Here is a 20615-nt window from a genome sequence, read left to right as displayed (position 1 = left end):
ACTCGCCAAAACAACCCACACCCTGCTCTCAAAGCGCCAGGCTACCAGGTCGTGTGAGCTGGTTGTGGGGGAGAACAAAGATGAAGGAGCAGGACCTGGTCCCTGCCCTAGCAGGGCTCTCAGTCTTCAGTGGAGAGGGCCCTAAAACTGCGTGGGAAATGCAGTGGGCAAGGGGCCAGTACACCGATGGAGGCTCTTTCTGCCCCAAATCTCCCCCTCCCATGGCCAGCCACACCTTGACCATCCCAGCCCCACTCCCTCTCTTCTCTGAGCACCTGTCACACCTCTTACCCAAGCCACTTGGCTTATAACCCTCAGTTGACTTTTTATTATATGTCTATGTCCACCTCCCCAAGGCAGGAGCTAATGTTCCCCCTGCCACGGTGACATGCTGTACATTTTTAGTGAAGAAAAGTTATTTGGGAAGTGATCGATTTGGGCAATGCCATGGTAGGTGTATGACCAAAGTTGAACAGTAGGTCCCAGCCACGGCCCCGGGGCCTCCGTGATGTCATCTGGCTTGTCGTGACGTCATCGTCGCGGGCCACAGTGGCGCTCCGCAGCCCGCAGGCAGGATGACGTCATCGTCGGAACCCGCGCCGACAAGTGCTTGCTGGAGGAGCTAGCGAGGCTGGTGGCTAGAAATGTCCGGAGGCGGGGCGTCGGATAACTGAGAGAGAAGCAGAAGCCGGTCGCGGCCACCACCTCCCAGGCCCGGCTCCTAGCCCGCTCACGGACTGGGCCCGCCCCCGCCATGACCGACGCGAGCCAGCCAATCCGGGCAGGCCGCGGTGACGCGTAGCCTATCAGCGGACAGGGCTCGCCGGCGCTTCCGCGTTCGCGAGTGCGCCTGGCCCGAGTCGGCAGGGGGAGGGGGCGACGGCGGCGGACCGCTGTCTCACCGGTGTCCCACCTTGCCCGGCGCGGTCGGTCTGCGGGGGCCCGTTTGCCGCCTCCCAGGGGACCCGATGGCATCGGAGGGCCTGGCGGGGGCGCTGGCGGCGGTGTTGGGGGGCCAGGGGCTGAATGTGCACAGCTGCGACTCGGTGCCGGCCGGGGAGCCCGGGGCGCCCGTGCGGCTGCGGAAGAACGTCTGCTACGTGGTGCTGGCCGTGTTCCTCAACGAGCAGGTGAGCGTCCGCCCGCTGGGCCCGGCGCCCGGCCCTCCGCAGCGCGCAGCCAGCCCCGGTGGGGACAGAGGACCTGCCGGCAGCAGCCGCCACTTCTTGGTGTGTGGTGCCTCCCAGTTTTGCAAAGCACTCTCACTCACACTTAACATCTGAGCCTTGTGCGGCCCAGCCCTGAGACTGTCCCTCTATACTGAGGAGGAATCTGAGGCCCGGGAGCCTGCTTATTTCCTCCCGCTAGGCCTCAGTGTGTTGAGAAGAGGCCTGTCGTATTCCTCTTTCCCCAGAATCTAGCACAGTGCCTGCCGCTAGTGGGCTCAAAGATCTGCCCAGTGCCTCAGAGACCTCCTCTGAGCCCCGTGGACAGTAATGGCACGACCTGCGCTTATATCAGACCTTCTGTCCCACTGTGTGGTGCTCTTTTCGTGCTGATCCTGGTGCAAGTTGCTGCAACACTGGCTAGAAGGGGCCAGGGCCAGAGGTAGGAGTTGTATGGGGGTGGGGAGTGTTGCGAAGCCTAGGCCCCAGTGTGAGGCCCGTGGCACAAGCGGTTTGTAAATCACCAGGGGAGGTGAGCGATACACATAGACACATGTGGCATGTAGACAGGAGTCAGTGCAAGACACATGGCAAACCTCACCGTGGGGCCTAATCCCTAGCCCCTGAAACAGCTCCCAGGAATCTTAGCCCCTTTCTGAAATGGAAGTCTGAATGCAAAGAGGGATAAATTGCAGCGTGAGACAGCTGCGGCCCCCAGGAACACAAGGGCCAGCTCCCTGGAGAGCTTATCAGCTTGAGGTGTGCACCAGTAAGGGGGTGTTGGGTGACTGTATTTGAGATAGGCTCTAACCCCAGGGCAAGGGAAGATTCCCAGCGAAGCTCCTCTCTCTCCCCTCAGGATGAGGTGCTACTGATCCAGGAGGCCAAGAAAGAGTGCCGTGGGTCTTGGTACCTACCCGCGGGGAGAATGGAGCCTGGGGAGACCATCGTGGAGGCACTGCAGCGGGAGGTGAAGGAGGAGGCCGGGCTGCACTGTGAGCCTCTGACATTGCTGTCTGTGGAGGAGCGCGGCCCCTCCTGGATCCGCTTTGTGTTCCTCGCTCGAGCCACAGGTATGGCCCACCTGGTGGCAGTGTTTGGCAGGGGCAGCTGACACCTTTCCCCCAGCTTGTCCTCTAGTGAGATGAGCCCCTAGTCTGTCTGGTACAAGCCTGGCATCTCCAGCCTGTGGATTTGACTCCCAGCCCCTACCAACCCCTACCAACCCCAACCCTGGTGTAGGTCAGGGCTAGAATGCCTGGGTGGCCGTTTAATCTGCCAGACCCAGCACTTCTCTCAACAGACACCCTTTCCCCCACCCCATCCTCGACATCCCCTCCAGGTGGAAATCTCAAGACTTCCAAGGAGGCGGATGCGGAGTCCCTGCAGGCTGGCTGGTACCCACGAACCTCCCTGCCCACTCCACTGCGAGCCCAGGACATTCTGCACCTGGTAGAGCTAGCCGCCCAGTACCGCCAGCAAGCCAGGCACCCTCTTATTCTGCCCCAGGAGCTTCCCTGTAGTCTGGTCTGCCAGCGACTCGTGGCCACCTTTACCAGTGTCCAGACAGTGTGGGTGTTGGTGGGCACAGTAGGGATGCCTCACTTGCCCATCACTGCCTGCGGCTTCACTCCCATGGAGCAAAGGGGTGGCATCAAGATGGCCATCCTGCGGCTGCTACAGGAGTGTCTGAGCCTGCACCACTTGGCAGTGGAGACCAAGGGGTTGCTTGGACTGCAACACCTGGGCAAAGACCATGCAGATGGCGTCTGCTTGAATGTGCTGGTGACTGTGGCTTTTCGGAACCCAGGTATGCAGAGTGAGCCCCCAAAGGTTCGGGGTGAGAACTTTTTTTGGTGGAAGGTGATGGAGGAAGATCTACAAAGCCAGCTCTTACAGAGACTTCAGGAATCATCTGTTGTCCCAGTCAACAGATAGGAAGGTGCCATCGTTGTGCAAGGAGCCAGGCTCCTGGGCCCTCTCCTCCCCCACCGCGGCTCTGCCTTCCTCTGAGGGAGGCAGGAGGTTGGCAGTCGGGTCTTGTTGCATTAGGAGGTGATTCTCCTAGTTCTCAGGGTAATTTCCTTCTCTGTGGAACAGGTCCCTGCATTGCACCAGGACAGTGCCTTTAACCAAACAAGGAGCTCAGAGCTCAAGGATCTAATTGCCCTGTGGGCACGATGAGGGCACTACTCCCTATGGGGATGTGAGAACTTTCTGAACCTGAGAGGGCATCTACTCGTCATTTTCCATGCTTGCCTCAGTAAAGGCCTACATCCCGATTCTCAGGCACTTAGAATACGGACTTGGGTTGCTGGGGGAGGTCATTCCAAGGGAGTGGGCCCCTTGCTGAGTAAATAGGTGGCATTTGCTTTGCCTTCCTGCCTACATGTCTCTGTGGGGAGGAAGTGAGCAGGAAGGGGGAACTGCATCAAGAAAGAAGCTCCTCCCCTTGTCCCACCACAGCCACCAGGTCTTCCCAGATAGCAAGCTTGTGTCCCAGACTGCAGGTGACTGGGGTGGGCAGGCTTCCTGCTGTCCACCATAGCCTCTGTGGTCCACTGGGGCTCTCTTTCTCTTGCCTGCCAGGGCAGGATGTGTCCACATCCCCTCTGGGGTTTGAGCAGTGAGAACACCAGAAGCTTCAGGTGGGCAAGGAGCTGTAAAGTAGAAGCTGGTCCTGCCTCCTTGAGCTTCCCTGTTCCCTCCCTGCATCACTCTGCTGGCCTCCAGGCTCCTGTCTCTGCCTTTCTACAACTTCAGCCCAAGCCAGACCAAAACCCTTTATTCCTTTCCCCTCAGCCCAGCAGAATCATGATAAAAATTATTGTTTTAAAAAAGAACTTTACTAAAACTTAAGGGAAAACCACAGGAAGTGAACAAAGAAAATATATCGTGTGCTGATCACTGCGTGTAATACAGATCTCTGGTTCTGAGCAAGGGGACACTTGACTAGGCTTCCCTTCTGAGGTAACTTCACTCTGACACTGATGCCCCCCTTTCCCATCCTCTCTTGGCTGCCATCTTGTCTTTCTGGCCTTAAGCTGTGGTAGGAATCCTCTTGTGCCGTCTGAGGAACAAACATCTCCCACATGATGGAATCAAACCCTTTCACTTTGGTTCATTTCTCTCAGTGTCTGAGGGACCCGCCAGTCCACATCCCTGTCGAAGGGCAATCTTTGCTCCCACTTTATTTAGCCTAGAGTAGTTTTCGACCCTGCCCATTAGAATCACCTGGAGAGCTTTAAAAACAACTCTGGGCCCACCCCCAGAGACACCGATTCCACAGGTATTGTAAAAAGCAAACCCAGTGATTGTGACATGGTAAGAGGTAAGAGCCACTCATCAGCCCTGTCCGAGTTTTCAACTTGCTTTGTCCTGGAGTTCACTCAGCTACCTCCCTGAGAGCATCCCCACACACACACATCTAGGGACAGGTTTTTAAAATAGGAGGTCCACTAAAGCATTCATACAACTCAAAACATAAACACCCCAAAATGAGACTTGCACACAGATGCTCCAGATGGCCCGTTCTCTCCCAGTGTCTCCAAGGCTAGCTGGCTCTCAGCTGTAGGTAAGCTGGGCAGAAAGTGTTGCTTGGCCAAGAAGGAGCGTGGTTCCTGGCAGGCGCTGAGGAACATCAGATGTGCGCTGCCGGAGCCTGTCTCTATTTACCACCACCGTCGCCAGCCGCCCCCCCCCCCCGCCCACCCGGACACCACCTCCCTCCACTCCAGTGCTGGAAAAGGAACGTGTCTTTCTTGGGGAGGAAGATGGGCCTGAATGAGCAGTGGAGTCCTGCGCAGGAGGACATGAAGAGTGGCGAACAGGGCCGCTGTGTCCACGCAACCAAACCATTTATTGCTGTGTTGTCTCGGGGGGATGCAGTGTGAATGCTGAAGGGGATGGAGGAGGGGAGTCTCTGTGACTCCCAGACGCTCAAACGTTTTTCTGACTCGAAGAGTTCAATTTGCCCTGTGAGCTCTGCTCTCCGGTCCCGCGCCAGCACCCACGTGCGCACACACGCATGCATGCACATGCACGGTGTCCTTCAGAGCGGCGGTTACATCCTCCCCAGCTTGGAGGAACGCAGGAGAGGGAGAGGTCACTGAGTTTCTCCTCTTCCATGTCACCTCCTGGCAACCTGCGGCCAGCTTCTAGAAGCGGCATAGGCAGGAAAAGGAAGCGAAAGGGGCTCTGGCCTGCTCCTCCTTGCCCAGGAGCGAAGCCAGCAACTGCAGTCCTGCTGTGAGGTAATGCCTGGCGCCACCTGTGTGTTCCTGCAGGTTGAGACAGATTCAGGCCGGGTGGGGTGGCAGCCCCAGCCGTGAAGGGCATGCAGGGAGAACAACACTACAACCGGCTGCCTGGGCCCCAGCGCCTCCCTGCCGGGCCCTGGGGGCTTGGGGTCAGGTGGGCATCCTGGCCTCGTCTGTCCTGAGCTCCCTGGCTCCCCCGGAAGAGTATGCCATCGAGAGCACTGCAGGCTGGGTGGAAAGCTGAGGGCCAGGCTCGGCCTCCCCCCAGTCTCTGAGCCCCTCTGCCCAGGTGTTGAGGACCTGCCGGGACGGGTTCAGAGGCGCCAGAGAGAAAGCAGCTGGAGCCGGAGCCTGGCACCCAGCCCCCAACTTCCCAAGGCCTCTCCCGCCCTGGCTGCAGTTAAACCAAGGCTCTCATTAGCAGCTGCCCCCGCCTGGGCGCGGAGCATGCTTTGGATATTTGCCATGAGGCGGTTGGGAATTTTGCAACAGTCTCCAGGAGGGCTGGGCAGAAGAGTGGGCTTCCCCGGCTATCCACTGCCCCTTTGCCATGGGTTAAGCCAAGAAGGCAGGAGAGAAAATGTCAAGTCTTAGCAGTGTCTGTGGTACCTAGCGTGACAGAGACGGGGCTCCTGTGCCCCTGTGTCTCTGGCCTGCGGTCCTGACCAGCCTCAGAACCATCACTCACTCCCCTCTGTGCCCCTGGAACTGAGCCACAGGTCTTGGCCCCGGCCACGAATGGCCTGTCGACTCGGGTAACGGGCACAGGACATGTGAGGGTCTGGGTCTGGGTGCTCACCTGGCAATTACCCAGCTCCCCCGAGAAGGCCCCGAGGACACCATGCTGTCTGGGAGGCCATCTCTTTTGCTCCTTGGCTTCTGGTACCTTGGAGACCCACTCCCTGAACCCAGTCTCGTGTGACTGACAGGCCACGATCTTCTTGAGTTAACCTGGGAGTGGAAGCCCAGGCCTCCTCAGAGGCAGAGGTGCCTGGGAGGTAGAGATGGAACCAAGCCCCCAACCTGGGAGGCAGGAGGTGGCGGCAGTGCCAGGTGCGAGGCAGCTCTTGGGCAGAGGTATGGACAGAAGTCTCCCCTCCTGTCCTGTTCCTGGCTCAGACGTGCCCTTCTCGGGGAGAGGAGAGGTGCAGGTGAGGACCATGTGGGGGGAACTTGACGAAAGCGATGGCAGCCAGTTCCTTGCAGAATTCCTCAAGAACCACCACGCCCTGGAGGAGAGTCTGGTGGTCCAGCCTGAGGGAGACAGCATGGGGGGGGGGTCATGGCTGGGAGGCGGTGGGAGTGTGGCCAGTATGACATCCCAGTGTCCATGAGGCACATTCCAGTGGCAGACATCTCTGAGTGAAGACCGAGCTCAGCAATGGGCCCTCTTCCCCCCCAAGCCTGTGCCCCTCCCACTATCCTTGGGCAGTCTGCCTTCCCACCCTAGGGTCCATGCTTGGGCACCCATTTCCCTCGGTTACTTACTGCTCCCCAGGGACCTGACCCATCAGCTGCTTGCGCACCAGGAGCAATTTGCCCGGGAACTGGGGTACCCTCTGAATTCTCTGCATCAAGTCCCCGATCACCTAGAGCGGGAATGAGACACGGCTGAGGTGGGGGCCAGTGACACTCATGAAGGGTCCCCTAGCTCTGCTGTAGCACCGCGGAGGAGGGGTGGGGCTGTCCAGAGTGCCCACTCCTGCGGCCCCCAGCCCCCTCCTGATCCCCTCTCTTCCTGCCACCCCACAGGCACACAGCCCTGGGCTCCGGCATTCTTACCCTGACGAGCACAGAGAACAGACTCCTGCAGCCAGGGGCCAGGTTGATGTAGGGATCCAGGAGGTACTCGTGGATAAGGGGGTGGGGGAAGAGGGCCAGCCGGGACAGCACTGAGGTCACCTGCAGGTTCAGGCTGTACGGCTGTAGGGAGCACAGTGGACAAGCCAAGGGTTGACAGGGGGCGGTGAGCATTTTGGCACTCCCCCAGCAAGGCGCCTGGCCAGTGTGAACGTGTGCGGGGGTGGGAGTCTCACGTGATGTGTGTGTGTCACGGATTCCCTGGGGCTGAGGGCCAGAACATGTTAGGGCGTGTGGAGCAGAGGCAAGATGGGGCTTCCTGCCTGGAGAAGTGGGAGGGGTGGGGGAGGGGGATATGGAGCTGAAGAACCAAAGAGGACTCAACCCCCACCCCCCACCCCGGGCACCTGCCTGGAGTTCTCCCGTGGGCCCTCAACCCTGTAGCCAGGGCCCAGTCCTGTTGGCTACCTGTTCCAAAATCCGGGACATGCGGTCAAACAGCATTCGGAGGAAGTGACCCTCAAAGAAAGGCCGTTCGGGCTCATGGGGGTCCAGGGGTGTGGGGCCCAGGGGCCAGCCCCAAGGGGCAACTCGGGAGCTGCACTCCTGGAACTGAAACAGGAGTGAGAGCTGAGGAGGTGGGCCCAGTGGTCAGGAGGCACCCGCAGACCGCGGGAACCACAGAGGAAAGATGGACTCAGGCTCTGGGCCGGAGCAGGGAGCGCCTGGGGCAGATCACAGAAGGAGAAGGTGGAGTCTATCAACGCCCTGGCTTTGAGGGACAAGAAGTGGGTGTTGGCAGAGGCCTCAACACTCACCAGTCCATAAGCATCGTGGACGTACGTGTCATATCCGGTCTCCTCTAGGAAAGCCGAGGTCTTGGCTTCCTCAGGAACCAGGCAGAGGAAACTGAGAGACAAGACCCTAGGTGTGGAGGGGCACTGCCTGGGCTGCCCTAGTTCCTCCCCACTCCATCTCCAGCCCCGAGGCAACACTCCCTCCTGGGCTGCGCCTCCCTCAGGGCTAGAGCCAAAGACGGAACAAACCTCAAGTGGCTTAGGTTTCCAGACGGCTCCCTACCTGTTGACAATCTCGGTCACTGCTGTTTTGCCATCTGAGTTGGTGGCAGGGGCTGGGGGAGGCTTTGCTGAGGGGTGAAAGCTGGAGTTGAGGAAGCCGTCTGTGAAGTAAGGGTCTTCCTCCAGATCTCTGTGGCACCAATGAATGAATGAGCAAGTGCGGGGGTACGGGGGGCTGTGGTGGGTCCCAGCAGCCTGAGGCCTCCCAGAGGCGCAGGGTTTCACTTACAGGGTGTCCTCATAGCTCTCGGGCTCGGGTGAGCCCCGGGCCACATAATGGCGGCCCTCCAGGTTGCACAGGACCAGGCTGCGGATGACCTGCTCGTGCGGCTTCTGGAGCAGCTCCTCGAATAGCCGCAGGGTGGTGATGCTGATCTGGGTAAGAAAGGGTCAGCAGGACCCTGGTTTCTAGGGGTCCCTGGGAATTGCTCACTCAGATAAGAAAAGAGCAGGTGCCAGGTTTTGGGGGGAGTGGGTGGGTGCTGGGCTGGGAGCCGAAAGTCTGCCCAGTCCTGGTTCTGTTACCAATTTGATGTATGTTATCAAGTGAGCCAACTGGCTTTTCTGTGTCTCAGTTTCCATGGCTGAGAAACGGGAATAGCGGCCTCACCTAGCTCAGAGTAGCTGTAAGCCTCAAACAAGCCAAGTGAATATGAAATAGGTTTGGAACACATCAAGTCACATGGCAAGCATCTGATCACAGAAAATCACCGTGTGACAAAAGCAGTCACTGTTTTTGGGGGTATGCATTTCAATGCCTCAAAGGCAGTACCACCTGGTGAGTTTGTGCAAGCGGGAGGAGCAGTCAGGGGACCCCCTTGGGCAGGGGTCGGTGGGAGCCAGAAGGACAACGCCCACCCCCTCACCTCGTCAGAGAGGTGGTCGCAGTGCCCGATGAGGTGAGCGCACAGAGTGCGGGGGCCATCGTCGGGGGCTGCAGCCTGTGGGTCTGTGCCCAGGAGGAAAGCCACAGCCTCTCGCAGCAGGGCAGGAGAGCGGAGCTGACGCAGCATGGCCGTGAGCAAGGCGGTGGAGGTCAGGACGCTCTGCTCAGAACTACAGAGAGAGAGCACTGAGCCAGGCCTGGGGGCTGAGAGCCAGGTGGAGAGGGGAGAGCAGAGAGGGAGCCAGGAGTGAACGAACGTGGGGGTGACAGGACCCTTTCCTGGTTTCCTTGTGCCTTCCCTGGTATTTCTCTGCTTGCTCCCTAGCCCTCCCGAGGTCCTGGAGTCAGCCCATGTGGCTCTGAGCCACATGTGTGTCAGGGGGCCAGGCCCGGCAAACATTAACCATGGAGCCCACAGACCCACTAACTCTGGCCAAGGAGATCCCTGGCCTTAGGGACAGGAAGGGACTTGGTGGGGTGAGCAACTGGGCCCAACCACGGCCATGCCCAAGGGAACAGGACATAGACTTACACATGCAGGAGGTGGGGCTGCAGAATCTCCATGAATAACTTCTCAGCCACAGCCTTTGCCAAGGCGTCTGCAACCACCTAGGTGCCAAAGAACATGTCTTAAGCATGTTTTACCTCCATGACAGTTTTCCATCGAGAAGCAACCGTGTCCTTGCACAGCGTTTAACGCAATAGGCAGCCCGGGGGCCCTGCCTAGCTCCTGAGACACCCACTTGGTCCTCAAGGTGGACACAGGGAAGGGAGTGGAGTCAACCGCAGGGCACCCCCCCAGAGAGCCCTGTTGCAGCCCTGGCTCACCATGTGTGCCTCTGTGATGAGGTGGTCACAGTAATCAAACCAGCCCAAAAAGGCAGCCAAGGCGTCCTTGCCAGGGAAGGAAGCCTCATCAGATGGGGCACTGGGCAACCTGAGGGGGAGCAAGGGAGGAGCTGTGAGGCCTGCCTCAGGGATGTTCCAGAATCTGGGCCCCTTCTCTCTGCAACCTCTGTTGCTGGTGCGGGGCGGGGGAGCAAGGGGGGAAAGCCCTTGAGGATAGGCTGTGCCCTCAGCAAGAGGGTGGCCAGCAGGGGTCCCCATCCCTCCTAGAAAACCAGAGGACAGGGAGGGCTTCTCGCCACTGAAGATGTAGGCCAGCTTCCTGGGTCAAGCGCCTACCTCCAGCTGACGCCCTCTAGTGCAGCAATGTCGGCCGGGTCCAGGAAGGGGGGCACGGACTGGTACAGGTGGCAGAGGTGCTCGACCACAGCAGGGCAACAAGGACTGCTCTGTACCAGGTAGGTGGCGGCTGCAGGCGAAGCCACACTTACCAGGAGCAGCAGGTTCTCCTGGGCCTTCAGAGCCACCCGACCTTTCTAGGGGATAGGGGTATGACTTCAGGGACATACATCTGAACCCCCAGATCCCCTCCCGGCAATTTGCCCTCCTCATCCCTGCCCACTCTGTCTCGGCAGCAAGCACCTTGCTCTTGCACAACCCGATCAGGGAGGTGATGAGGTTGCTTTCCCCAGCCGCTCCATCCAGCTCCTCCTCCCTCTCGGCAGGCAGCTGCGTGCTCAAGGCCCGGGCCCCGCAGGGACTCGTGTCAGGAGCCTTGCTGCGGGGATGGTCCTTGCCTTGGATGCTGGCTGCCTCTCTAGGCAGGGTGGTGGGTTCTTTGGATGACTTCTTCCTACTGACAATCTTTTTACCCTGCAAAGAAGGTCGGGTGAAGCCATGTCATGGTGCACACCATTCCCCACAATGCCCCCTTGGGAATGCAGGATGTGTTGGCTGTCAGGGCCTCGGCATAGGGCTGGAGGGAAAGCCGCCTAGGTGCCTGAGTACCTGCTCCACCCTCTGCTTCCTCAGAAGGGCCTTAGGGGCCTGCCCTGGGGTCAGGGCCCTCCCGCTCCTGTCCCTCACAGAGGTGCTCACTTCCAGGATGTAGGTGAGCAGGGCTGGGTCCTGTTGGATCTTGGAGCAGAGGACGGTGGTGAACTGTACCTCCTCCTTTTCTGTTTGGGATCCAGGAACTGTCCCACCAAGTCGGAGAAGCTTCTAGAAGGGAAGCAAATTAGAAACAGAGAAGAACGGGGTAGCAGAGAAGAGAGAGGGCTTGACCCTCAGACACCCCTTGTTCTCCTGGCCCCTCACCTGCACAGGCCTGTGGACGTTGAGGTAATGCAGGAGGGGGTGCTGCACCTGGGCCAGAACCTTGCTGAAGAACTGGAATACCTGCTGTCGCATCCCTGGGGGGTACTGAGTGTCAAGGAACAGAGTGCCCGTCAGAAGATGGAGCCTGCCCACTGCCTGGAATGCTCCCCGCCCCCGGGGCCACAGCAACCATCCTCCCTCGGTCACTGCTCAGAGAGCACATTTTCTGCAAGCCTCCTTCCCTCACTACAGACACGCCTCCGAGACAGACAGGTTTGCTTCCAGACCACCACAATAAAGCAAATACTGCGATAAGTGAATATCGCAATAAAGCAAGTCAAATTAATTTTTTGGCTTCCCAGTGAATACAAAAGCTATGTTTATGTTATACTATAGTCTATTAATTGTGCAATTGCGTTGTCTAAAAAGCAATGTACATAACCTTAATTTCATAATATTGCTAAAAAATGCCAACCATCATCTGAGCTTTCAGCGAATTGTAATCTTCTTGCTGGTGGAGGCTCTTGCCTCGCTGTTGGTGGCTGCTGACTGATCAGGGTGGTGGTTGCTGAAGGTGGGAATGGCTGTGGCAACTTCTTAAAATAAGACAACAGTGACGTTGGCCATGTTGATCGACTCTTCCGATTTCTCTGTATCACTGCGATGCTGTTCGATAGCATTTTACTCACAGTAGAACTTCTTGCAAAATCGGAGTCAGTCCTCTCCAACCTGCCGCTTCTCTATCAACTAAGTTTATGCAATGCTCTAAATCTGTTACCATCTCAACAATCTTCCCAGCATCTTCCCCAGGAGTAGATTCCATCTCAAGCAACCCCTTTCTTTGCTCATCCATGAGCGGCAACTCCTCATCTGTTAGTTTGATCACGAGATGGCGGCCATTCAGTCCCATCTTCAGGCCCTACTTCCTGTTCTAGTTCTCTCGCTCTCTCCCCCACACTTCCTCCTCTGAAGTCTTGAACCCGCCAGAGTCATCCATGAAGGCTGAGATAGAATTCTTCCAAGCTCCTGTTCATGTTGATATTTTGACATCTTCCCATGAATCACGAATGTTCTCCGTGGCACCTAGAATGGCGAATCTTTGCCAGAAGGTTTTTCAATTTGCTTTGCCCAAATCCATCAGAAGAATCACTATCTATGGCAGCCACCACCTTACAAAATGTATTTCCTAAATAAGAAGACTTGAGGGTCAAATGCCTCCTTGCTCGCCGGGCTGCAGCATGGCTGCCGTGTCAGCAGGAAACAACCATCGTCTCGTTCTACTTCTCCATCAGAGCTCGTGCGTGACCAGATGCATGGTCAGTGAGCAGTCGTGGTTTGACAAGAATATTTTTTTCGGAGCGCAAGGTCTCAACGGTGCACTTAAAATATTCAGGAAACCACGTTGTGATCCGAAGTGCTGTCACCCAGGCTTTGTTGTTCCGTTCACAGAGCACAGGCCGAGTGGCGCGAACACAACTCTCCAGGGTCCTGGGATTTTCAGAATGGTCAATGAGCGCTGGCCTCGACTTCAAGTCACCAGCTGCCTCAGCCCCTGACAAGAGAGTGAGCCCACCCTTGGAAGCTTTGCAGCCGGGCACTGACGTCCCTCCGGCCGCTGAGGGTCCTAGCTGGCGTCTTCTGCCAATAGAGGCTGTTTCATCCGCATTGGAAACCTGTTGCTCCGCGTAGCCTCCTTCATCACTTATCCCGCTGGGTCTCCCGGAGAACTGGCTGCAGCGTCTACCCCAGCGCTGGCCGCCTCCCCTCGCACCCTGATGTTACAGGGGCGGCGTCTTCCCTTACACCTCACGGACCCACCTCTGCCAGCTTCCAACGTTCCCCGAGCAGCTTCCTCACCGCTCTCAGCCTTCGCCCGACCGAAGCGAGTCAGCGCCTTGCTCAGGGTCAGGCTTTGGCTTAACGGACCGTCGTGGCTCGTTTGCTCTTCTAGGCCGACCCATTAGACCTTCGGCGCGGCCGCAATAAGGCTGTTCTGCTTTCTTACTGTTCGCGCGTTCACCGGAAGGCACTTTGAATTTCCTCCAACTTTTCCTTTGCGTTCTCGACCTGGCTGACTATTTGTCATGTGGCCTGCTTTTGGCCCATCTCAGCTTTCCTCACTGAGCTTAATCATTTCTAGCTTTTGATTTAAAGTGAGAGATGCGTGACTCTTCCTCACTTGAACACTTGGAGGCCACTGGAGGGGTATTAGTTGGCCGAATTTCAATATTGTAGTGTCTCGGGGAGTAGGGAGGCCCAAGGAGAGGGAGAAAGACGGGGATGGGCTAGTCAGTGGAGCTGTCTTACAGGGGCATTACTTGTGGTACCCCCAATTATAATAGCAACATCAAAGATCATTGAGCACCTATCACCGTAAGGAATATCATCACTAAGTTGGAAATATTACCAAGAATTACCAAAATGTGACACAGAGACATGAAGTGACCAGATGCTGCTGGAAACATGGCGCCAACTGACTCTCTCAGTGCACCGTTGCCCCAAACCTCCGACTTGTAAGAAATGCCAGCTTTGTGAAGCACCATCACATGGACTGCAATCAAATGAGCTGCACCCTTTGAAACCGGCCTGCCCACACTGTTGGGTCCCCGTCCCGCTTCACCGTTCTCCATGACCTGTCATGGTTGGACAGACTGCGTGTGGGCCCCCCTGGTGACCCACTCTCTCTGACTAGAACTTTCATCTGTTTTAACAGCTGCTGGGTCTGCCACACTGAGGCCCCTGCCTAGCACACGGCCGGTTCTTAGCACACCTTTGGCTGAATGAACCCTGACTGAATAACGGCAGCGTTTCCATGACACAACGGGACAGGAACACAGAGGGACGAGCCAGGGCCGCAGGGGCTCCCCGGGGTGTGCCCACCTCGGCCTTGCCCAGTGTGCACAGCGTCTCCAGGATTTTGTGTTGCAGCAAGTATTCCAGACAGGGCCCGGCCTCACCAGCTGCCGTCTGCTGCCTCTCCTCATACACCAGGATGTCCAGCATCTGCTTCAGCCGCCAGGGAATATCCGTTTTCTTGGCGGGGGTGTTTTCATCTAATGAGATTCAGGAAACAAGGGTGAGTGGGGTGATGAGGTCAAGCCCCTGGGGCCCAGGGGGTGGAGGGAGACTGAGGGTACACCTGGAGTAAGGCCCGGCTCACAGTTGGCTTCGAACGAAGACCAGAGGAAGTGGAAATTTACAGTTGGTGCCTCTATATTTAAAAAGACAAAAGACCTTTTGGATGAGGCCCAGGATACAGCCCTCGGACTGGGAATGTGTGCATACTCTAGCGCTTTATCAGAGGGAGGCGGCATCATTTTTTCTCCTAACCCCGGGGGTGTCCAGGAGGGTATACTGCTCAGGCTGCAGGTCAGCTCTGGGCCCGAACAAGAAGCTGGGGGCTCAGGGGTCTCTGTCATAGAATTTAGAAGCTGTCTTGGAGCAGCTTCCGGAGAGGTAAACCTCCGGTCCCTTTTTACACTCACAGGAGGCAGAAAGGAGAAACAATTTTTTTTACACAGGAGAAAAAAAATCCATGCATGACCATGAGTTCGGAGGCAACACTGCTCCGCTGTGCAAAGGTCTTGATGGAGAAGCTGGGGCTTTCTTGGTGAGAGTCTCAGACAGAGTTTGCATAAAGCAAGTTTTGGGGCTTTGGGACTGCCTTGGGGCACCCTCTAGCTTGTTTTGAAAGCACTGGTTTTTGAACAACACGGCTCAGTTCACCTCACCCATCCCTGTGCCTATGGTCTAGGGACTGCTCTGGAAATTAATGGACTGGTTTCAGGTGAAGCCCCAGGTGGACCTGAAGTCAGTTCTGGATCTTTTCCTACATCCTGGTAGATTGGGGCTCTCTGTCAAGAGACCTTCAGTCTAAAAGGTACAAACTTCCAATTAAAAAATAAATAAGTCCTGGGGCTCCTGGGTGGCTCAGTTGGTTAAGTGTCTGCCTTCAGCTCAGGTCATGATCCCAGGGTCCTGGGATGGAGCCCCACATCGGGCTCCCTGCTCTGCGGGAAGCCTGCTTCTCCCTCTGCTGCTCCCCCTGCTTGTGTTCTCTTTCTCTCTGTGTCTCTCTCTGTCAAATAAATAAATAAAATCTTAATAAGTAAGTAAGTAAGAAGCAGGTAAGTCCCGGGGCGCCTGGGTGACTCAGTCAGTTGGGTGTCTGATTCTTGATTTCGACTCAGGTCATGATCTCAGAGTTGTGAGAGCAAGCCCCACATTAGGCTCTGTGCTGGGTGTGGAGCCTGCTTAAGATTCTCTCTCTTTCCCTCTCCCTCTGTCCCCCTCCCTCTCTGAAAAACAAAAAACAAAACAAAAACAAAAATAAAAACTCATAAATAAATAAGTCCTGAGAATGTTATATACAGCACAGTGATTATAGTTAATGTATTGCATATCTGAAAATTGCTAAGAGTAGATCTTAAAAGTTGTCATCACAAGAAAAAATTGGCAACTAGTTAGGGTGATGGATGTTAACTAGACTTATTGTGGTCATCACTTCACAATATATCCATATATTGAATCAATATGTTGTACACCCAAGTTACATGATATAATGTTAACATCAATTATTACCTCTAAAAAGGAAAAAAAGATCTTCAGTTTAGAGCCATTGTTCTCCACTGGGGGTAATTCTGCCCCCGGGAACATTTGGCAATGTTTGGAGAGACATTTATACTTATTGCAATGGGGACAGTGGAAACCAGAGCTGCTGCTAAACACCCCACCATGCGCCCCCAGAAGCCCTCCACCACAAAGAATGGTCAAGCCCAAATGTCAACCATGCCAAGATTGGGAAACCTGGTCTAAAAGGACATTTAGGGGGGTCCCTCAAAGTGTCCAAAGACTGCTTTTTAATTTTTTGGGCTGGCTCAGGCTGGAAATCAAGTCTTCAGGAAAGGGGTAGACTGGAATCAAACCCCAGTCTGAACCAGGAGGTAGAAAGCCGGGGATGCCGGATAGCGTTACCTGGCAACCAATGTGTATCCACCAATACCAACATACTGACTACAAAGCAGCCAATCCGATTCCACCCCTTAGGGAGTCATCCTGCTGGGCCCAGATTACCCAAAGCCTTGCTGTCTGGGGTGTCAGCTGGGGGACACGGACCTAGGCACGTTATGGGCATTGGCTTTTGTCATCTCCCTGCCTTAGATTTCTATAAGGGAAATGCCCTCACAGTTAGCTCAGGGAAAGGAGGACTTGATTCCGTTTCTTTTAATCAGTAAGCCCTGGACACAGGCCCTGAGGACTGCAGGCCTGGACACTCTGCCTCGCTGGAAGCGAGGGGCAAGTGGAGCTCAGCCTCTGCCTTGCAGTCAGCTCAGTGATGTCCCCACTCCTACCTCACACAGTTCCTCTCCCAAAAGGTCAGGGTGGGGCCAGCTCCCACTCTCAACCCCTGTGCAGCCCTCGTCACCTTCTCCAGGCCACATGCATCTCTGCAGGCATGGGGACGCGGCCCACACCTTCCTCCCCACTGGCTGCAGGGCTCCCACCTGTACTTTCAATGTAGTAGTGCGTGATGCCCTTCCAGTGCTCCACGAAGGCCTCCAGCAGGTCAATGCTGGGCTCCCGCTGTGGAGAGAGCAGACTCAGCGTGAGGGGCTGCCACTGTCACTCATCACAGCGGACGGTCAACCGTCTACCAGGGGTCGGGTCAGTGCCAGGCCCTGGAGGAGGCACCGTGATCCAGGTTCTCAAAGGGAACACGAAGGCGTTTTCTCCAGGACAATCTCTTGGCACCTCTCCCAGCCCCCCTCTCTCCTGGAGACGCTGTGCTCCTGCTATGTGTCATGACTCCACTGTCCCTGGCCCGGAAGATCTAAGAACGTTGGTCGGGGGGACAGACACAGAAACAGTTCGTCTCAACGTGGTTACGCTACTGTAGAGGGATACAGAGGAAAACAGGAGAGCGCCCCCAAAACAACAAAATCAAAATGATACGCATGGAAAACATGGCAAAGACAAAGCTTTCGGGCCCCTCTCAGTCCGAGAGTCTGCACAAATCTGTGTTCAAGGTCATCGAAAGGCTTCGTTCAGCCAGATAGGTAGTTAGCATAAGATTCATGAGGTGCCTTACTTATTATATAACATGCTTGCATCTTTTGTCCAAGGCTGCAGGTTGCTAGAGGAGCTGGGGATGCACAGCCTCCAGCCCCAGGGAATTCTATTTCTGCTACGAGCAAGCCTCAAACCTGCCCCTCTTCCAGAAGTTATCTCTTCATCTCCACACCGATAACAACTGCTTCCCTGAAAACTCAAAAAAAGAGCTGTCACTCTCTTTCCTTGCAGAGTAAATGTATACAGGAGAAAAATGCATAATCAAATAGTCCCTCACCACAGGTGCTCATTTCTACCTCTCCATCTTTGCTCAGGCCACTCCTCTGTCCAGGAGGCCCTGTGTCCCCCTACACTTGCCTAGATCCAAACAGTCACTGGTGAGGTCCAGCTAAGGGCCACCGGTTCTGCAAAGGCCTCACCAGAGTTCCTGGATGCATCTAACCTCACACTTCACTGCAGCACAGAACTGAGTGTCTACTCCTGATTCGTTCAGGAAGTATCTTTTGAGCGCCTCCTGTGTACAAGACACCATGCCAGATGCTGTAAGCAATACAAGGCTGCCGGAGACCCAGTGCCAGGGAGAACAGAATATGAAAACCGCCCCGAGTAACTCAGCTGTAGGAAGTCGTGTGAGAACGTGGGACAGGTAGAAAATGGCCCATGGGAAAAGAGCACTGGAACAGAGAAGGCTTTACTGAGGTTACCCTGAAACTAAAACGTGACGAATGCGGTCCCAAGTCAATAATTAGAGATGAAGGAAAGATGTTTCCTGCGGAGGGAACTCTGCAAAGTGTGTCTGGGACAAGGATGGATTGATGAGCGTATGGGCCCCTGAACATCGAGTCACCAGGTCAGGATTGTTTTTGTAGGCAGTCAGAGGTAGGTCAAGGACGTCTGCTAAGCAGTGTTTCAGGCAGAGTCCGCTGACAGTTCTGTGATGATGAAGGCAGGAAGAACGGTTAGAAGGCCATGAAGACAGGAGGAAGAAGCAGTAACACTGAATCAGAGGCCCTGAAACTCTCCCCCTCAACCCTTGGCTGCCCAGGCAACCTTGTCTTCTTTCACGGTTAGCTGGAGGGGGGGGGGGAGGCATGACCCTTACTGGAGCAGTACCTCCCACGGTCATTCCAAGCACACCGTCCACATGGGGCCACTGTCTCTTACCACGTCCTGTGTGAGACTGTGATTGTGGGATTAGAGTCTTCTCTTCTACTAGACTGTGAGCTCCCTGACGGCTCGGGCTCTGTGTTTTCTAGCTCTGCCTGCCCCTAAAGAGCTCTGCCACGAGTGACTAGTCATTCGTATTTACTAAACGTCTCAGCAAACTCCTTTAGACATCCTTTCCATAGTCCCTTGTCTCAGGAAAGCCCTCCGACCCTTGACCGGCACTATAAGTCATCTTCCAGCGCGGTGATGGGCTCTCATCTAGCCTCAAAATTCATTTGTAGTCTCCTGAACCCTTAAGCTGGGCTTATGCTGAAAACGAACAACCCAGTAAGAACAGGAGACCCGGGAGAACACAGACGGCAGCAGACTGTAGCAAACAGACTGTAACAAAACAGACTGTCAGGACAAAGCAAGGGGATCATCTTCACCTCAATCTACTATTAGCTCTTATAACTCCAAAGAAATGGTACCAAATGATTTATTTTAAAGAGAAATTATTAAATTACTAATCTTCATTATCTTTGTTAATAATAATAAAGAATATTTTCTAAAAGAACCCTTAACGATTGCTATTCTATTTTGTCAGAAGAGGGCAGGAAGGAGCACTCTTCCTCCTTAACAAGGAGTCAAGCAACCTGCTGGGGTCTTAACGTGGTGACCCAGGCAGGCGAAGACCTATGCCTCCCCATGTGGGGGTGGGGGGAAAAGAGGGGCTCCCTTCTCTCCTGACAGTTACATGGGGCCAGCCAAACTTCCACGGCATTGTCTATGTATCTGATACTCACGGGCCAAAAATCACCTGCCTAAAAATACGTCCCTTGACCACCAATCCCTCCTCCAGCCCCTGATGCTGAAATGCCTGCACTGGAAGGATTAGAAAGTCACTTCTCAGGACTAAGGCTCTCTCTGGCCCCTCTCCCACCCTGTGTATGGAGCTTTCCTGAGAGGTATGAAGTGGTTTGTCACACCACTTTCTAAGATGACAGCTGTTTTGATTGGAGACAAGGAAGAAGGGAAGGCAAGATCATTCTGGACCCCTCCCGAGGTGGGCTGCCCTGGACATTAGGAAGGGCAGGGCTGGGGACAGGTGAAGGAGAGGTCGGAGGAGCTTTTCACTTTCTTCACAGGTTTGATAAGGCTGAGACTGTTCTCATTTTTAATAAGCTCTGTTTTGGATGGGGGGTGTGGGGGAGAAAGGAGATGGGACACCAGGTTGTTTCTTCTGAGCAAATCGGACAGAATATACTAAATTGATCAATTAGAAGAGACCTCTACTTTGGGACAAAAGAACTGTTAACTTTACAGACAGATTCTTGGCAAGGTTACTTTAAACAGAAGGCATTCGGCCTAGTCTATCTAAACTGCACTTTTATCTTGCTGAATGTAGTGAACCGGCCTCTGACCAGCCTTCAACCCGACAGATAATGGCAAACACACAAACTCTCCCTCATATGGCCGCCACAATTCCCCCCACTGCTGGCCTCTCCTGACTCAAGGTCACTCTGGCCAGGGCCACTGTGGTGTGAGATAACATTCTGGATACCGCCCTGTGCCCCGCAGCAGGCTGTTCCCTGGGCCAGGCGCCCACCCACCCCTGGACTGTATATATACACGCTTCCTGGAGACGTGGCCAATCTGGGCCGGAACTTCGCAAGTGGAGGCTGAGAGCACACGCGCCTGACGGAGGTCTTGGGGTTGCCTGGGGGCTCAGAAGGAAGGCAAGGGGCATCTATTTTTCCAGCCCAGGTGACCAGAAAGGGAGGAGCGGGGGGCGGGGGGGGGGGAGGAAGGCAAAGGGCCTGGGGAAGGGACCTTGGGGAGGAAACTACTGGGTGACAAGGGAGCCCTCTAGCACAGCACAGTTTGGGAACTGGGAGCGAACTGGGAACGGGGAGCAGGAAAAATAAACAGGAAGCCATTTGGGGAAAAGGGTGAGGGGCTGGGGCGATCTGGAGAGGAGCTGGGAGTAGGCGCGACAGGGAAAGAGGCCACGCGAAGCAGGAAGGGCTGTGCGGGAGGGTCGCGA

At 55.5% G+C, this 20615-nt stretch overlaps 2 protein-coding genes and 1 long non-coding RNA gene across 4 annotated transcripts in view; 2 read left to right on the top strand and 1 right to left on the bottom strand.

The window, feature by feature from the left end:
* The first annotated feature begins 855 nt into the window (after positions 1–855).
* NUDT18 (nudix hydrolase 18) lies at positions 856–4073 on the top strand. Its single transcript, XM_028114408.1, has 3 exons — positions 856–1130; positions 2026–2239; positions 2509–4073. The coding sequence occupies exons 1-3, from the start codon at positions 969–971 to the stop codon at positions 3102–3104; spliced, it is 972 nt and encodes a 323-aa protein (XP_027970209.1). The 5' UTR covers positions 856–968; the 3' UTR covers positions 3105–4073.
* Positions 4074–5006: 933 nt separating this feature from the next.
* Positions 5007–20615, bottom strand: part of FHIP2B (FHF complex subunit HOOK interacting protein 2B) — a 15860-nt gene continuing 251 nt past the window's right edge. Inside the window, exons 1-17 of one of the 2 annotated variants that reach the window (XM_028114244.2) lie at positions 17442–20315; positions 16858–16936; positions 14234–14406; positions 11354–11458; positions 11135–11257; positions 10679–10909; positions 10376–10572; positions 10019–10127; positions 9723–9799; positions 9171–9360; positions 8534–8679; positions 8306–8434; positions 8044–8134; positions 7694–7837; positions 7208–7348; positions 6914–7014; positions 5007–6679 (exon numbers count right to left, since the gene is read on the bottom strand). In XM_028114244.2, the coding sequence (XP_027970045.1) occupies positions 6541–6679; positions 6914–7014; positions 7208–7348; positions 7694–7837; positions 8044–8134; positions 8306–8434; positions 8534–8679; positions 9171–9360; positions 9723–9799; positions 10019–10127; positions 10376–10572; positions 10679–10909; positions 11135–11257; positions 11354–11458; positions 14234–14356 (2046 nt within the window). In that variant the 5' untranslated portion in view covers positions 14357–14406; positions 16858–16936; positions 17442–20315 and the 3' untranslated portion in view covers positions 5007–6540. Of the gene's footprint in view, positions 6680–6913; positions 7015–7207; positions 7349–7693; positions 7838–8043; positions 8135–8305; positions 8435–8533; positions 8680–9170; positions 9361–9722; positions 9800–10018; positions 10128–10375; positions 10573–10678; positions 10910–11134; positions 11258–11353; positions 11459–14233; positions 14407–16857; positions 16937–17441; positions 20316–20615 lie in introns of those variants that run through there. The other variant, XM_088020985.1, reaches the window with a different exon arrangement.
* The window catches only part of LOC114217413 (uncharacterized), a 6661-nt gene continuing 6267 nt past the window's right edge, over positions 20222–20615 (top strand). Inside the window, exon 1 of the long non-coding RNA XR_003610981.2 lies at positions 20222–20335. This is a non-coding gene — a long non-coding RNA (uncharacterized LOC114217413). The remainder of the gene's footprint in view (positions 20336–20615) is intronic.

Source organism: Eumetopias jubatus, unplaced genomic scaffold, assembly GCF_037043125.1.
Source record: "Eumetopias jubatus isolate StellerSeaLion01/CBP00866 unplaced genomic scaffold, mEumJub1_p1.0 scaffold_2, whole genome shotgun sequence".
NCBI lineage: Eukaryota > Metazoa > Chordata > Mammalia > Carnivora > Otariidae > Eumetopias > Eumetopias jubatus.
This window is presented reverse-complemented; position numbering and strand designations above follow the sequence as displayed.

Coding starts and splice junctions, on each gene's coding strand:
- NUDT18 (XM_028114408.1), top strand. CDS start 969: ATGGCATCGGAGGGCCTGGCGGGGGCGCTGGCGGCGGTGTTGGGGGGC. Junction 1,131..2,025: donor CCGTGTTCCTCAACGAGCAG/GTGAGCGTCCGC, acceptor CTCTCCCCTCAG/GATGAGGTGCTACTGATCCA. Junction 2,240..2,508: donor GTTCCTCGCTCGAGCCACAG/GTATGGCCCACC, acceptor CATCCCCTCCAG/GTGGAAATCTCAAGACTTCC.